Here is a 13,637-nt window from a genome sequence, read left to right as displayed (position 1 = left end):
GGCCCCTCTTGCAGGTGGCTAGGTGGTGTGGGTGGAGCCACCAGTCCTCAGGCCCCTGATATGGGTAGGTGAAGACTATGCTTAATAGGCAGAACAGTGTCAAATGTCACGAACCTGCTACTTCACAGCTGAAACAGTTTAAGTTATGGTTCCTGTATATACCCTGTTTTACTGCGGTAATGAGTGCCTATCCTGTTGAAATGGGCCCACACAAGTCTATGCTGGTGGAAAGGCACTCAAAGACCGTGGATCCCTTATGCCTGTGTGTAGACAAAAGAGCTATTGTCTATCCTGGGTTCCTGGCTTAGGGGAGCTGGCGGTTTGTTTTTTCCCATTTGTTAACTTGTTCACTCTCCTAGGCAGGGAGAATGGCTCTGGGTGTGTGATGTATCCTACTTCCGACTCAGGGGACTAGGCAATTGCTGATGCCAGTCTGGGACCCAGTGCAGAGTGGGGAGCGGGGAGGTAAATGGGAGAGAGGATTTTCCCTAAGGGAGGTATTTTTGATCCACGCGGTTAGCCCTACGCAAGTACTTATCTTTCGTGGAGGGTTGTTTCTCCCTGGTTCTGCGCAGCCATGTAAACTTTTTGGCGTGGGTCTCTCCTGGTGTGGAAAATGCACCTCACGAGCTCCGCTGCTTGCCTGCCTCGCCACTCACCTGCGAGCTGATCAGGCCTGAAGGGCTCGGGTTCTTGCCGGGTCAGGTCTGGCTACTCCTCACTGCTTCCATACGTCTCTCCCTTCACCTGCCACTCAGTCTGCTTCCTCAACTCTGCCTTTGATGTTCAGGGCTCTCAGATTGCCATATATAATTAAATCACTTGTTTTTTCAGGTCTTTGTTTTAAGAGGGTCCACCAGAAGCATCTACTACTCTGCCATCTTGGCCCCGCCCCCAATTGCCTTACTTTTGATACCTAAAATCCTATGTTTAGCCACTAGAAATGTCTTAAGTCAGGCTTTTATACCCTTTTGATGTAGTATTTGACAGCTTACTTGCTTTCTGGCATAAGGTATCTCAGGTACATCTTATTCTTTTTATGCCCGTCTTGGAAACAACCATTTTTCCAAGCAGTCCTAGTTTTTTTTTTTTCTAATGGTAAATGATATTTAGAAGGATAATTTGAACACCGTGAGTGCTCACTGCTACTAGATATTCATTGCTTTTAGGCCATTTTTGGGAAACTGAGCTAAGAAATGTGTGGGTTTTTTTTTTAAGAAAAAAATGAGAAGTTCATGCTGATATTTGCATTTAAAATATTTGCATTTAAATTAATTTGATTTTATACTTACAGTAATCCCCCTTACCTGCGGTTTTGCTTTCCACGGTCTCAGTTACTTGCAGCCTACTGTGGTCTGAAAATGTTAAATGAGTTACATAGCATGATGAAATCTCTCGCCATCCTGCTCTGTCATTCACATAACTTTTATTATAGTATATTTTTATAATTGTTCTATTTTATTATTAGTTATTGTTGTTAATCTCTTACTGTGCCTAATTTATAAATTAAACTTTATCATGGATATGTATGTATAGGACAAAACAGAGTGTACAGTCGTCCCTTGGTATCCACAGAGGATTGGTTCAAGGACGCCCACGGATACCAAAATCTGAGGATGAAGTCCCTTATATAAAATGGAGCGGTATTTGCATATAACCTGTGTGCATCCTCCCATATACTTTAAATCATCTCTAGATTACTTATAATACCTAACACAATGTAAATGCTATGTAAATAGTTGTTATACAGTGCTGTATTGTTTAGGGAATAATAACACACAAGGCAAACAATGGTCAAACAACTAGTGCTGGAGAGAGACTGAGGATGTGTGAAATGACAGGAGGCTACAGCAGGGTGTGCCTATACACCACTTCATTTGCATGGGTGCTAGGCATGCAGCAAATTCAAGTTTTGCATTTTGGAACCGATGGATACAGAAGGCTGACTTGTACATAGGGTTTGCTACTATCCACGGATTCAGGCATCCACAGGGGTCTTGGAACGTATCCTCCATAGATAAGGGGGGATTACTGTATACTCTTTTACACTAGAAATCTTGGTTTGTAATAACTATAGTTACTCATTCCTTTATCCTGTAGTATACATCAGTGAGTTGATTACCCTTGCTGCTGAGTTGATCCAACTCACAGCGACCCTATAAGACATAGTAGCACTGCCCTATGGGGTTTTCTAGGCTGTAATCTTTACGGGAGCAGACTGCTGTATCTTTCTCCCATGAAGCGGCTGATGGGTTCGAACCACCGACCTTTCAGTTAGCAGCTGAGTGCTTTAGCCACTACACCACCAGTGCTCCTTACAGTTAATTAGGTAGACTTAAATAAGAGTTTGGGCCTGACTGTTTAAGATGTATGGAGATTTTGGAATTTAATATTTAGAATGCAGGAAAGCATCCAAAATGCATTTGTATCAGTGAAATTATAGCCCAAAAGTTTATGGGGGAAGGCCACTCTTTTGGGGCACTAGCCACTTAAGAGGCCTTTAGTATCTTAAAAAGAGTTGATGGAAATATAATTCTCTGTTTTTAAAAATGTGGTTCTGTGAACCACATCACTGGTATCACATGGGAGCTTTAAGGAAATGCAGAATCTCAGATCACCTCAGACCTACTCATACAGAATCTTCACTTTTAACTAGATCTCAGGTGATTCATATGCACATTTTAGTTTGAGAATCTCTGGTGTATTTATTCTTTGGGAAATAGGACAGTTTGCCTCTTTAAGTGATTGATCATATTAACTGATGATGCTGTAAAAAAAACTTGTATATCAAAAAATATATAATAAATTGTGCACTTGAGTGGACTCAAAGAAGTCCTAAAAATTAAAAAAAAGTTAAAAAAGTTCAAAAAGTAGTCCAGAACATTTTGTTGTTATATGAGATTGTTATTCAGGCCAGAAAAATTATATTTATGTTTTCAGCACGATAGCTTCATGGTGGTCTTCATTTACCATTTATGCTGAGGAGTACTCATCTCTCTCTAACTTGACGATTTTGATTGATGTTACCTTAATAACTTATCCTCTGCCTTGTTCAAAAAGGATTTAAGATAGCTTTATCATTTTTGATGTAAACCAATAATTGAAGGAATTTATGTATTTGTGTAATATATGTATATTTATAGTTAAAGAAAAGTATATGTATCAAACTTTTAACATTTTAGTATCCTTCAAAATGATTTTATTAGTTATTTATAAATTATAGCATTGTTTATTAAATACAGCATTACGGACTGTATTGAAGCATTAGAGATTAAGTAGTCATTTCATGTTTCAGACCTTGGTAATGTTCTAACTACTCCAAATGCCAAAACCATGAATGGTAAAGCTGAAAGCAGTGATAGTGGAGCTGAGTCAGAAGAAGAAGAGGCCCGAGAAGAAGTGAAAGGAGCAGAACAAAGTGATAACGGTAATATTTGGATGATGGACTAATAATTCTTCATTAAGATAAAAGGATATGGAAGGATTTGGGCTGTTTTGGGATTGAAGGAGATTAGTGCATGTGATGGGATGTCGTCTCTTGACCCTATAACCAGATTTGCTGTGGACCAAAAGAGTCTATTTCAAAATACAGGGACAGCCAGCTTTATACACAGATGGAGTAAGTGTTGACTGAAGGCTGAGAAGAATGGGCTACTGCCCCACATGTAGTGCCTGAGATGTTAGCATTTTATCAATCAGTTGTCATCAAGTTGATTCCAACTCATGGCAACACCATGTGTGTCAAAGTAGAACAATGGCTGATTTTTCAGAAGTAGATTGCCAGGCCTTTCATCCAAGGTTCCTCTTAGTGAACTCAAACCGCCAACCTTTCAGTTAGCACTGAGGTTGCTAACTGTTTGTACTATGCAGGAACTCCAGAAATTTATTAGTTTAAGGTGTTGTCTCAGTTTGAATATGCATGTGCTACCAAAGAGAGGAGACAAGTTAAACTCTCAATATCTTACCAAGAGTAGAATGGAAAAAGAGAATAGGATGCAGGCAGAAGTTTTGATGAAGAGGGAAGATTGGAACCATGGAGTACTGTATTAAGGGTACTGTTGGCAAGAGTACCAATGATGAATGGGAAGATTATTTTAGAAAGAGGAGGCAGGAAGATGCTAAAGGAAATGGTAACTTAGTTTCACCTTCAGTTTTTGGTGAGATATGATGAATGATACCTTCTATGAGGGATCTTCTTATTGGTTATGCGGATCCATTTGCACTGCTGGGTCTTGTAGAGCAGTTAGCCTATGCTTGAGAAAGTTTAAAGACCTTGAGAGATTATCTTTTAAAGGGTTCTAGAAGATTCACAGGGAACTGAAGCAGTTTTGAAGTCAGCAAAGTTTGGGTGAGTTTGCAGCAAATGATAAACCCCTTTTCAAGGAGTACCCTATCTTGGATCCAAGTAGGAAACCCTGCAAAGGGATTTTGATAGGTTGGGGAAATGACTCATGGATGTTAGAAAATCCAGAAGTTGCAAAAGATGCAGAAGTTGACCAATTGTGAACTTTCATGAATCTCTCCATTTTCTCATAAAAGATAAGAAAATGATGAAGAAATCAGCAGACCATAACAATTTGGAAATTATTGTCACTAATGGCTATGATAAAGACAGCTTTGTTCAGGATATACAGAATGACTTTCATGCTAGTTCTTCCCTGAATGGCGAAAGCACTGAAGAAGTAAAACCTGTGGAGCAAAACTTTGAACAAACTGGAAAAACTACTGTGTGCATTCACGAAGGTACTGTTCCATAATAATTCTTTGTCCAGTCTTTTTGCTATGAATCAAATATTCTTTTAGAAAATTTTAGGATATTTAGGAGCAGTTTAGGATAAAAGACTCTTATTTAGTAATACATTCAGGTTTATTAATAGTATAAGGGCTTTTAGCTTTGAAAGAGTGAATTAGAGTCAAGGTTATTATATTTTTATTGAGACATTTTTTATTGTGTTATTATATGACATTTCAAAATCAGATCTTTGAAATTTTTACTTTTATTCCGGTTGCTTCTTTTAACTTAAATCTCTGACAATATGATGCCTTTGCTGTAATTCAGTCAAGAATATCATTTCTTAATTTAACAACCAAACTTGCATCCCAAATTTGATAGTTTTCTGTTATAAGGATATTAGGTTTTGTAAGAGAAACCCTGGTGGTGTAGTGGTTAAGAGTTCGGCTGGTAACCAAAAGTCGGCAGTTTGAATCCACCAGGTGCTCTTGGAAACCGTATGGGGCAGTTCTCCTCTGACCTATAGAGTCGCTATGAGTCGGAATCGACTCGACGGCAATGGGTTTTTAAGATTTGATCTGGATGGTATTTTCCTATAGTTCAATGATAAAATAGTTTGTAATCTTCTCAAAGAAAAATTACCAGCTAAACTTAAAGTACTGGTAAAATTTAAAAAGTCTGACTTAGTATAAATAATATTTGTCTCCCAATATGAAAACGTTTTAAATCTGATGAATTTTGAAACTGGAATAAATGCATGTTACTTCTATTAGAACATATTCTACTTGGACGCTTTTAAAATTATATTTAGCTGTAAATGATGATCATGTTGAAGATGTTTCAGGAATTCAGCATTTGACCAGTGATTCAGACGGTGAAGTTTACTGTGATTCTATGGAGCAATTTGGACAAGAAGAGGTAAAAAAAATTACATTTTCTAATTGGCAAGTTTTCAAAGTGGTATATCAGAATTAATACACAACTCTGTTAATAGGAGATGTACATTTTGTTCATCACTTTGAAAACATACCTTTAAAATGTTTAAACATTTGTACTTTTAATTATTTTTTGTGAATTAAAAAATAAAATCCTTAGTATCCAAAGACATTTTAATGATATTTAAATATGTTATAGCATAATATATTTATGTTTATATTTGTAAATATTCTAGGAGATGTGGGATGGAGAGGGAGATGGTAAATTCTTTATGCTAGTCTCTGTGTTGGAAACATTAACCTTCAAGAAAATTGAGTAATTTTTTTCAAACAAATAAATCTGTTCTTTATATTGACTTTAATACATTGGACTGAAAGTTTGAGTGGAAATAATATTCAAATCTCAGTTACTTAAGATTCTGTATTAGAAGCTAACATTTAAAAAATTTTAATAAAAAATACAAGATTTTTTTTCTGTTAGACAACTTTTTGTGATGAATGACTAGGGTAGCCTTGACAGCTATGTTTATGTGGGGTATTTCTACATTTTCCCCATTCTAACACAGTTTAGGGGTGTCATATAGAAAATCATTCATCTTTTGCCTTCCTAAAAGAATGATTGAAATGTTTTCTTTTTGTGTTTTTCCCATTTTCTTCTCATAATGCAATTAAATCTACCTCTGTTTTCTCAAATTTTAAAAACACATGAATACACACACACACACATACATATATATACACATACATACATATATAATTGTGCTTTAGGTGAAAGTTTACAGAGCAAATTAGTTTCTCATTAAACAATTATACATATTGTTTTTTGACCTTGGTTGCCAACCCCACGATGTGTCAGCACTCTCCCTTTCTCGACCTTGGGTTCCTCATTTCTATTCGTCCAGCTTTCTGGTCCCTTCCTGCCTGCTAGGCTGGTATGCCCATTTAGTCTTGTATACATAGTTGAACTACATGTGTTATTGTTTATTTTATAAGCCTGTCTAATCTTTGACTGAAGGGTGAACTTCAGGAGTGACTTCCGTACTGAGCTAAAAGGGTGTCTGGGGGCCATACTGTCAGAGTTCTTCCAGTTTCTGTCAGAACAGTAAGTCTGGTCTTTTTTTGTGAATTAGAATTTTCTTCTACATTTTTCTTCAGCTCTGTCCGGGACCCTCTACTGTGGTCACCATCAGAGCAGTCGGTGGTAGTAGCTGGGTACCATGTAGCTCTGCTGGACTCAGTCTGGTGGAGGCTGTGGTAGTTGTGGTCCATTAGTCCTTTGGACTAATCTTTCTCTTGCATCTTTGGTTTTCTTCATTCTCCCTTGCTCCAGACAGGGTGGGACCGGTAGAAGTGTCTTAGATGGCTGCTCACAAGCTTTTAAGACCCCAGACACTACTCACCAAAGTAGGATGTAGAACATTTTCTTTATAAACTATGTTATGACAGTTGTACTACATGTCCCGTGAGACCGTGGTCTCCAGCCCTCAGTCCAGTAACTCGGTCCCTTGAGGAGTTTGATTGTGTCTATGAAGCTTGTATGACTTTGCGCAGGTTAAGTTTTGCTGACTTTCCCAGTATTGTATACTGTCTTACCGTTCACCAAAGTTACTACTTATCTATTGCCTAGTTAGTGCTGTTCCCTCCCACTTCTCTACTCCCTTGTAACCATCAAAGATTGTTTCTTTATGTGTATAAACCTTTTCATAAGTTTTTATAATAGTGGTCGCATACAGTATTTGTCCTTTTGTGATTGACTTATTTCACTCAGCATAATGCCCTTCAGATTCATCCATGTTGTAAGATGCTTTGCAGATTCATCATTGTTCTTTATCTTTGCGTAGTATTTTATTGTGTGTATGTACCATAGTTTGTTTATCCATTCCTCTGTTGATGGGCACTTAGGTTGTTTCCATCTTTTTGCTATTGTGAATAATGCTGCAATGAACATGGGTGTGCATATGTCTATTTGTGTGATGCCTCTTATTTCTCCAGGATATATTCCTAGGAGTGGGATTGCTGGATCATATGGTATTTCTATTTCTAGCTTTTTAAGAAAGTGCCATATTATTTTCCAAAAATGGTTGTACCATTTTGCATTCCCTCCAGCAGTGCATATGAGTTTAAATCTCCCCACAGCCTCTCCAACATTTGTTATTTTCTGTTTTTTTGATTCATGCCAGTAATGTCGGGGTGAGATGGTATCTCATTGTATTTTTGATTTGCATTTCTCTAATGGAAACCCTGGTGGCGTAGTGATTAAGAGCTATGTCTGCTAACCAAAAAGTTGGCAGTTCAGATCCACCAGGCACTCCTTGGAAACTCTATGGGGCAGTTCTACTCTGTCCCTTATAGGGTCACTATGAGTCAGAATCGACTCGATGGCAATGGGTTTGGTTTTTTTTTTTTGGTTTAATGGCTGGTGATTGCAAGCATTTCCTCATGTGTCTGTTAGCTGCCTGAATGCCTTCTTTGGTGAAGTGTCTGTTCATATCCTTTGCCCATTTTTTAATTGGATTATTTGTCTTTCTGTTGTCAAGATGTTGGATTTTCCTATATATTTTAGAGATTAGACCTCTGTTGGATATGTCACAGCTAAAAAATTTTTTCCCAGCCTGTAGGTTCTCTTTTTACTCTTTAGGTGAAGTCTTGTGATAAGCATAAGTGTTTAATTTTTAGAAGATCCCAGTTATCTAGCTTATCTTCTGGTGTTTGTGTATTGTTGGTTATGGTTTGTATCCTATTTATGCCATATATTCGGGCCACTAAGGTTGACTGGAAACCCTGGCGGCAAAGTGGTTAAGAGTTCAGCTGCTAACCCAAAGGACAGCAGTTCGAATCCACCAGGTGCTCCTTGGAAACCCTGTGGGGCAGTTCTACTCTGTCCTATAGGATCGCTATGAGTTGGAGTCAACTCAGCAGCAATGGGTTTGGTTTTGGTTTTTTGGTAGTGTTGACCCTATTTTTTCTTCCATGGTCTTTATAGTTTTTGGTTTTATATTTAGATCTTTGATCCATTTTGAATGAGTTTTTATGTATGGTGTGAGATATGGGTCCTGTTTCATTTTTTTATAGATGGACATCCAATTTTGCCAGCATCATTTGTTAAAGAGACTGTCTTTTCCCCATTTAATGGACTTTGTGCTTTTGTTAAAGATCAGGTGACCATAGGTGTATGGATTTACATCTGAGTTCTCAGTTCTGTTCCATTGTTCCATGTGTCTGTCATTGTACCAGTACCAGGCTGTTTTGACTACCGTGGCTGTATAGTAGGTTCTGAGGCCCGGTAGTGTGAGGCTTCCTACGTTTTTCTTCTTCAATAATACTGCACTTATCGAGGGTCTCTTTGTTTTCTATATGAAGTTAATGATCAGTTTTTCCATCTCGTTAAAGAATGTGTTGGTATTTGGATTGGGATTGCATGTATTTGTAGATTGCTTGGGGTAGAATTTACATTTTCACAATGTTGAGTCTACCTATCGATGAGCATGGTACGTTTTTCCATTTACGTAGGTCTCTTGATTTCTTGCAGTAGTGTTTTGTAGTTTTCTTTGTATAGGTCTTTTATATCCCTGGTTAGATTTATTCCCAAGTTTTTTTTTTTTTTAGGGGCTATTATAAATGATAAGAAAAAATATTTTTAAACTAAGATCGGACACAAATGAGTAGTGTAGATGGGAAGAATAATGAGGAGACCAAAATGAAAATGAGCTGAAATTAATGGAAAATGATGAAAGCCCAAATCCCCTTTTGTTTTTTCTTTTTTAAAAGATTTATTTAGAGAAGACTGGTGAGAAAGGACAGGTAAGGAATTAATCTCAGTAGATATCTGTCTACTAAACTCTAGGTTTGCTCTTGTGTTCTCTATTAATCAGTTAATTAATAGTCTAAAATCCTTCATAGTGCTCTTCCCTGATCTGGCTCCTATTTACCTTTATGGCTATGTGTGTGTGTGTGTTTAATTCTTTTCCTTTATTTATTGTTTTCAAAATAATGAGTTAGTTTTCCAGAATCCTTCAGTTGGGCCCCAGTGAGTATTTTAGAGGAATCATTATGAATTTGTGAATTAAATTTATTTCATTTGTTCTAATCTGTTCCAGTTACTATCCTTACGATGCTCAAATTGTCCCATCTTTGACCTGTAGAAGCCAAGTTGGCTCTTGAATCCTTTTGATACAAACCCAGTAGCCTTTGAAAACTTCCTTGTTTCCTTTCTCTGGCCTCTTCTAACATTCTTCTTCTCTTTGCTCTTTATTCATCACCCACCCTGGCTGTCTCTTTGTTCTTCTAATATGTCAGATCCCTCCCCTTTCCCATCTCCTGCCCCAGAATCTTAACATTTATTGTGCCTGGAATGTACCTCTCCCCATATACTGTGTTAACTTCTGCACATCCCTTAAACCCCAACTTATCCTGAAGGAAATCTTTCCAAATAAGGTACAGCCCCACCTGATCACCACTATCACCAGGTCTAAAGTTAATTATAGCCTGGCGTCCACTAATTTGCTACGTAGGTTCTTTTCAAAATATAGTAAGTAGTCTTCTATTACCAATTTTGAAGTCCCTGAGAATCAAGGTGATTTTCAAGTCCTTTTTGTGGGCCACTAATAGCAAATTTGTAGCTCACCTGCAATGATTTGAACATTTTCCTTTTCTCATTGATTTCTACTTGTGAAAGTACTTTTAAAAGTCTATAATAGCCTCTTAAATTTGTCTGTTAAGCATACTGCCTCCCCCATCCCACCCCTACACATCCCACAAGCAAGTAATAATTTTTAATCCTTGGTATACATTTATTTTGTTCCAATAAAGTATTTTAAAATAGCCTTATCATGCGATGCATGGGATTTGCTTCAGAATACTTCACGGAAAGTGGGGATAGGGATAAGTGAAATAAGAGTGGTCCTGAAGTGATAATTGTTGAAACTGGGTGATTTGTACTCTACTTGTATGTGTTTGAAATTTTCTATAATTAAACATTTAAAAATGAGCTTTGTAGATTTCTGTGGAATACATCTTTTTCCTTGTATTTTTTTCTAGTATTGCCTATGTGATAGTTTTTTTTTTTTTACTTTTTTTCTTTCCAGCAGAATGTTTAATTGTGTTATATGTACAATTGGATCATCATCATTATTGCCAAGTAGCTCAGTTATCATTCCATAACAAGTTCTTCCATGCTGTGCTTTCTTAAGACTTATAGTTTTACCTGTTTTAAGGAGCCATCATTTATTTTGTCTCCAAACTTAAACAACCTTAAAACTTTGTTTCATTGTTACCTGATCTAGTTTTTTATCTACACTCAATCCTAAATAATGTTACTTTCAACTTCTTCATTCCTGACAGATGACCTATAATAAATCATCATTTAAAAAACTATGTAAATATGAGGATTTTATTTTTAGCATTTCTGTAGCCCTTTTTAAGTACAGTAATGTTTTTACCTTGTTGCTCTTTACGTTACCTGGCTTCTGTCATTTCTGTGGACAAAGGGACAGCATCCCTCAGTTTTACTAAAGCTCTGAGGTGATAAGAGGACTTCATCTCACTCAACAGTACTGTTCAAAAGAAAGTCGTCATTTTTTTATTTCACAGTTTTTGTTTTTAGTCCAGTTTAAATAAGTTGAGTACTTTATAGATCCCTTTTTGAAAGGTTGAAGTTTTAAAAAATTGAATAATTAGTAATTATTGCTTTGTAGAGGGAGCCCTGGTGGCACAACGGTTAAGTACTAGGCTGCTAGCTGGAAAGATTGGGAGTTTGAACCCACCCAGCTGCTCCATGGGAGAAAGACCTGGCGATCTGCACCCATAAAGATTAAAAAAACTCATTGCCGTCAAGTCAATTCCAACTCATAGCGACCCTATAGCGCAGAGTGGAACTGCCCCTTAGGGTTTCCAAGGAGTGGCTAGTGAATTTGAACTGGTGACCTTTTGGTTAGCAGCCAAAGTCTTAACTGCTGAGGAACCAGGGCTCCGTAAAAAACCCTATGGGGCATTTCTACTCTTTCACATGGGGGCGCTATGAGTCGGAACTGACTTGATGACACACAACAACAACAACATTGCTTTGCAGAAGCTAAAAATGACCTGTGTTCTAGAATAACCATTTAGTGGAATAGATGCTGGTTTGAAGTACCATTCTGAGTACTGAAACAGAGACTGGGAGATATGAAATGTTACATATATACATAGTGTTTTAGATACCTATAAAATCCATATTATTTTATTGGCCACAGGGCCTGTATGTTGCTTCTGGTATTACTTCAAACCAGTATACCAGTGCAGACTGCTAGACTTGGAATTTTGCCAGGTGGGTGAGATTTTTTTTCAAGATAAAGAGATAAAGGAGATAAAAATTTTGGTTTTTCTTTTTCCTTTCTTGTTCTTTCACATCCTTCTTATCTCTTAAGCAGTGCTCTTCAAACTTTAATGTGGATAAGAATCACCTGAGTAGTTTGTTATACCATAGATTCCTGGTCCTCAACCCTAGAGTTTCTGAGTTAGTAGGTCTGAGGTAACTTGTTGCCATCGAGTTGATTCTGACCCATAGTCTGGGGTAGGACCTGCAAAATTTGCATTTCTAATAAGCTTCAGATTAATGCTTATTGTCATGGTTTGAATTATGTCCCCCAAAAAATGTGTGTATCAATTTGGCTAGGCCATGATTCCTGGTACTGTGTGATTTTCCTGTACGTTGTAAACCTGCCTCTATGATGTTAATGAGGGAGGATGGGTGGCAGTTGTATTAGTAAGGGAGGACCTGATCTACCAGACTGGATTGTGTCCTGAGGCAATCTCTTGAGATATAAAAGACAGAAATGAGCAGTGAGACAGGGGGACATCATACTATCAAGAAAGCAGTGCCAGGAGCAGAGCGGGTCCTTTGGACCGGGGTCCCTGTGCAAAGAAGCTCCTAGTCCGGGGAAACATTGATGAGAAGGCCAACAGAGAAAGAAGGACTTCCCCTGGACCTGATGCCCTGAATTTGGACTTTTAGCCTACTTTGACTATGAGGAAATAAACTTCTCTTCATTAAAACCATCCACTTGTAGTATTTCTGTTGTAGCAGCACTAGATAACTAAGAGAGAATTTGGTACCAAGAGAGTGGGGTGCTGCTCTAACAGATACCTAAAATGTGGAAGCGGTTTTAAAACTGTGAATGGATAGACGTGCGGCAGTAACAGAGGACCAGCAGCAGCAGAGGACCTACAGCAGCAGAGAAATGGCAGCGGCAGAGAACCAACAGCAGCAGAACCAGGAGACCAGTGCGAGACAGCGCTGGAGCCGACCCATGGAGCGAGAGAGCTGAATGCTTGTGAGCAGGAGGCTTCCTGGCAGAGTGGGGTGCCTCCGGGCACTTATTGGTGGAGCTAGGCTTGCCGACCCACAGAACAAGAGAGCTGGGTGTCTGTGCACTCGAGGCTTTCTGGCGGAGTGGGGTGCCTCTGGGCACTTATACCGGTGGAGCTATTGAGCTTTGGAACACTTGCCCCAGCAGGGCAGATGCGGGCGTGAGGCCCGAGGGCCGAGAGACCATAGGAGGCAGAAGCTGAAGAGACAAGGGACACAAGAAGCCGACCTGCTTCAGCCTCAAAAGGTATGGCCATGACCTCAGGGGTTTCAAAGGGTGGAGCTGTGGCCTCTGGTGTTTCTAATGGTGGAGTTGTCACTCCGATGGACTAGGAGAATGGTGCTCCTAAAGCCAAGGGAGCAGAGTTGCTGTCCCAGTGGGCCTGGAAGGCGGAGCTGAAGCCCAGGGCCGGAGCAGAGTTGCTGTCCCAGTGGGCCTGGAAGGCGGAGCTGAAGCCCAGGGCCGAGGGGCCTCCACTCAAAATCCAGAGACTGTGGCCAATACCTAGAGTCTGGAGGTCAGAGCTACTGTGTAAATTTTCTCAGAGAACAGAAGATTATTTTCAAAGCCTTGAGGGCTAATGTAATGTGTTCTGCTGACTTGCTTGGTGCCTGTTATCCCTTC

At 38.8% G+C, this 13,637-nt stretch overlaps 1 protein-coding gene across 6 annotated transcripts in view; it reads left to right on the top strand.

The window, feature by feature from the left end:
• ACBD5 (acyl-CoA binding domain containing 5) overlaps nucleotides 1-13,637 on the top strand; it is a 59,490-nt gene that overhangs the window by 28,710 nt on the left and 17,143 nt on the right. For 2 of the 6 annotated variants that reach the window (XM_023735009.1, XM_023735005.1), the window contains exons 6-9: nucleotides 3,296-3,427; nucleotides 4,540-4,743; nucleotides 5,544-5,650; nucleotides 9,436-9,468. In XM_023735009.1, the coding sequence (XP_023590777.1) occupies nucleotides 3,296-3,427; nucleotides 4,540-4,743; nucleotides 5,544-5,650; nucleotides 9,436-9,468 (476 nt within the window). The remainder of the gene's footprint in view (nucleotides 1-3,295; nucleotides 3,428-4,539; nucleotides 4,744-5,543; nucleotides 5,651-9,435; nucleotides 9,469-13,637) is intronic. The other 4 variants (XM_023735010.1, XM_023735007.1, XM_023735006.1 and 1 more) reach the window with 3 other exon arrangements.

The sequence above is a fragment of the Trichechus manatus genome, unplaced genomic scaffold, assembly GCF_000243295.1.
Source record: "Trichechus manatus latirostris isolate Lorelei unplaced genomic scaffold, TriManLat1.0 scaffold00075, whole genome shotgun sequence".
NCBI classification, from domain to species: Eukaryota; Metazoa; Chordata; class Mammalia; order Sirenia; family Trichechidae; genus Trichechus; species Trichechus manatus.
The sequence above is the reverse complement of the archived record's forward strand: the minus strand, read 5'-3'. Positions and strand labels throughout refer to the sequence as shown.